The sequence below is a fragment of the Cryptomeria japonica genome, chromosome 11, assembly GCF_030272615.1.
Source record: "Cryptomeria japonica chromosome 11, Sugi_1.0, whole genome shotgun sequence".
NCBI lineage: Eukaryota > Viridiplantae > Streptophyta > Pinopsida > Cupressales > Cupressaceae > Cryptomeria > Cryptomeria japonica.
The window spans coordinates 139530863-139535212 of record NC_081415.1 but is presented as its reverse complement, the minus strand read 5'-3'; the positions used below and the strand labels follow the sequence as shown (position 1 = coordinate 139535212).

General features: G+C 38.7%; 1 protein-coding gene across 1 annotated transcript; it reads left to right on the top strand.

Annotated features, from left to right (window-relative positions):
• The first annotated feature begins 864 nt into the window (after positions 1 to 864).
• LOC131032674 (putative receptor-like protein kinase At3g47110) lies at positions 865 to 4011 on the top strand. The gene is made up of 2 exons (XM_057963715.2): positions 865 to 3547; positions 3659 to 4011. Exons 1-2 carry the CDS (start codon positions 865 to 867, stop codon positions 4009 to 4011), a joined length of 3036 nt encoding a protein of 1011 aa, XP_057819698.2.
• Positions 4012 to 4350: the final 339 nt, after the last annotated feature.

Genomic DNA, 4350 nt, shown 5'->3' with positions numbered 1-4350 from the left:
TTTGAACCCAAATTACAGAGTGGAACCCATCACGGGTCAGAAAATTACAAAAATTAACTAAAAATAGTCGGTATATGAATCACGATAAAACAAGTTGCAAATGTGGAGGTAGATGTTGTGTTGTACCTTAATAAAGACGAAGCATTCCTCAAGTTAATTGAATGAAATGAGAACCCTGATCAAGATTTTAAGAGGACACTAGTGCCGTTGTAGCACTAAACAAACTTGGCATGGATATATCCATTCAAATGAAATGCATATATTTTGCATTGTTTGAATGAATCCCAGGCTTCTGTCAACACAGTTAAACCCAAACAAAATTTTGAAATGACTTAAAAGGAAAGTATCTATCCAAACCAGATTAGCTCTTGAAACGAAAAGATGGCTGCACCTCAAAAATTACAAAGAAAACACATGCCAGAAGCAAGAAGAAACTATTTACAATGTGCCAGTTTATTTGCTGTACTTTGCTAAAAATATTTAGCAGTCATAAAGACGGAGATTGGATTTCCTGGTGAAGGAAGTGTCTGATACAACACTGAAACACGAGGGCCTGCAATAAGTGTAGTATTTTCCTCATCTGATTAAGTCCACATTTTCTTTGACTTGGAACTTGTCAAAAGGTAGCTTTGAAATTAACAAAAAGGAAATTTCCAAATGCATTTAAATAATAAAATAAAATTGAATTTTCCACATGTATTTAGAAATCGCTGTTAAAAGTGTCTTAAGCCCTTTGAAAATCAAAACTAGAAAAGCCGCTGAAGTTTCGTTGAAGCCAATGAAAAGGTTATAAGAGAAGAGAACAAACAGATCTTCTTGAGCTTTGCCTTCACATCTTTGGTGAATAATTACTAGTTCAACGAGATGCATTCCCTGTTGAGGTTGTGCTTTATTCTGTTTCTTTTTGTAATGCCCTGTACCTCTATATCTACTGATGAGGAGAGCCTTATGGACTTGAAGAAGTCCATCACTTTGGATCCTCTGAATTTCTTAGCCAATTGGACCCCTACCATTCATTTCTGCAATTGGACTGGAGTTACTTGTGATACATCTAGCAACAGAGTCCAGTTTCTTGAGTTGGCAGATATGAGATTAGAGGGTAGCATCTCCCCTTCAATTGGTAATCTCTCATTCCTCATACAACTCGATCTCATTAACAACAGTTTTGTAGGCCGAATTCCAGAGGAGATAGGGCGAATTCAAGGCCTAAAGACACTCTATCTTTCAATCAATCTATTACAGGGCTCTATTCCAGCGAATTTGACTTCTTGCAAGGAATTAAAAGAATTGATCCTGGCTCGTAATCGACTGACTGGAACAATTCCTTCAGAGTTGGGTTTGCTTGCAAATCTTCAGGTGCTTAAGCTTGGTTCCAACAATCTTTCTGGTATCATCCCTCCCTCGTTAGGAAATCTCTCCCAGCTGAAAACGTTGTATATGCGTGATCTTGACCTTGAAGGTCACATTCCAGCTGAACTGGGAATGCTATCTAGCTTGACCTCTTTTCTCCTGTTTGACAATCCCCGTTTAACTGGCCCCATTCCCTCATCAATCTCAAACAATTCAGCCTTAGTAGAATTGGCCCTTTATAGCAACAGTTTGACTGGTACAATCCCACCAGAATTGGGCAATCTATCTCGCCTTAGAGTTCTATATCTCTGGGGCAATCTGCTGAGAAGCACAATCCCTGTCACAATCGCCAATTGCACAGAGTTGAGGAAGCTTGATTTGGAGTTAAATCATCTCAGTGGAGATATACCTTTGGAACTCAGCAGGCTTTCAAATCTTCAAACGCTGAGCCTCTCATCGAATCAGCTTGTTAGTGGCAGCTCTGTCACTATCCCCATCCTTACAGTTCTCCGCAATTGCACCATCCTGAAGAGACTAGAAATTCACGACAACTATTTGAGTGGATACTTGCCAGAGCAGCTTCCCACAAATCTCTCTGTCCTGAGACTAGATGGTAACAACATAACAGGAAGTATACCTTCACTTATTTCTAGCATAACCAATTTGGAAGACCTTTATTTGTCTTCCGATCTCCTTACAGGCCGCATCCCATCCTCTTTGAGAAGACTTCCTAGGTTGCAGAGACTTTTGCTCGATAACAACAAGCTAGAAGGAAACATACCCAGTGAGATTGGAGAAATAAGAAGCCTTGGGGAGCTATCAGTAAGCCATAATATGCTTTCCGGAGAAATCCCTGATACAATTGGCCACCTTCAACAGTTAACCCATCTTGTCCTTAACCACAACCAGCTATCTGGGGCTGTACCTGCAAGTTTGGGAAAATGTTACAATCTGCAATTGTTGGACCTCTCCAACAATCAGTTCAAAGGAAGTATACCCCATGAAGTGGCTAGTCTTGCCAATTTACAGTTTTATTTCAATTTGTCTAGAAACTCATTGGAAGGATCTCTGCCTCTGGAAATTGGAAAGATGATTCATGTTCAAGCTATTGATGTTTCAGCTAACAGGTTAGAAGGAACAATTCCAGGCACCCTGGGAAGCTGTGAACAACTTGAATATCTGAATCTTTCTTCAAATGAATTGCAAGGATCTATACCGACTTCTATCAGTGGATTAAAAAGTCTTGTTAGTATGGATCTGTCTTCCAACAACCTTTCAGGTTTGATCCCTGTGTCTCTTAGGTTGTTGCATATGCTTGAGTATTTGAACTTTTCTTTCAATAACTTCAGTGGAGAGATCCTAGAAGAAGGCATCTTTAAAAATTTGACAGCTGCATCATTTATGGGAAATATGGGTCTGTGTGGGGAATGGATGCAATTACCTGCATGCCCTGTTCATGCTATTCAGCCTAAGGAGAACAACTACAGAATTAGAATATTAGCACCAGTGGGTGGAACCATTGCCTTCCTATTAGTCTGTTTATTGATATTGGGACTAATTTACAGGAGGCGCAAAGTCAAGTGCGATGGTCATAGTGACATGTTGCCCCTGAAACTCATGGATGATAGGGGAGTTTCCTATCAAGAAATCCTTAAAGCCACGGATGGATTTAACGAGAGAAACTTGTTAGGGATTGGTAGCTTTGGCTCAGTGTACAAAGGCATTATGGGTGATGGTAGAGTTGCTGCTTTCAAGCTTATAAATTTAGAAAACGAGGGAGCCAGCAAGAGCTTCATCAGGGAATGCGAAGTGTTGGCAAAAGTTAGGCATAGGAATCTCGTAAAAATCATATCTTTTGGTTCAGAATTCAGATGCAAATTATTGGTTCTAGAGTTCATGTCCAAAGGAAATTTAGAGACATTGTTGCATTCCAATGATAACCCATTGACCTTCTGGGAGATATTGAAGATAGCAATTGATGTTATCCATGGACTAGAATATCTGCATCATGATAGTTTTGTAAAAGTTGTACATTGTGATATAAAGCCCAGCAACATTCTGATGGACGACGACATGACAGCACATGTAGCAGATTTTGGCATTGCACGAATGATTTGTGGGCCTGACACCAGTACCATTAACTCAGGAAGTATTTCCACTCTAGCTCTGAAAGGGTCCGTGGGCTACATTGCACCAGGTATTAATTTCAGTCATGTAATTAACTTCTTCTTGCCATCTATTATGTCCGTTGTCAAATGGCTCAGGTAGATAATATAATCAGGCTTCTTCTTTTCCTATGATAATGCAGAGTACGGACTTGGCGCAAAGGTATCAACTATGGGCGACATTTATAGTTATGGTATTATGCTGTTGGAGATGGTAACTGGAAAGAGTCCAACCAATCATATGTTTGAGGGAGGATTGAACCTCCACAAATGGGTAAACATGCATTTCGATGACAGGTTGGATGAGATTATTGACATTAGAATAATGAAGGGTATAAAAGAATATGAAATAAATCAATGTGTCATTCCTTTCATATTTATTGCGTTGGAATGTTCAAAGGAGTCCCCCAATGAAAGACCCACGGCCAGAAAGGTGGTAGGAAGAATGCAAACTATAACGAGAACTAACCTTAAGGCTCAATCCTTATCAAGTTGATATCTACTGAAAATTTGTAAAGTGCAATGATGTTATCAAGAGGCTTCCAGTGAAAATATATAAACTGGTGTTATCAAGAGGCTCCCATGAGTAATAACGTCTTCCTTTAATGATAAAGATTTGTCTAATGTTGGTGCGACATTAGCCATTTAATGTTTCTGTTTGTTTTATTATATAGTTTGTTTGGTTAGACTTTGTGGACGTGTCTTATCATCTAAACTCTTTTTAAATGAATTTTGAATTATCTTTATTTTAATAAAAACGAAATTAAAAATATTTATCAATTTTTTGTAATTAATATTTTGGTAAAGTGTGGATTATATATCCGGCATTCAGTCT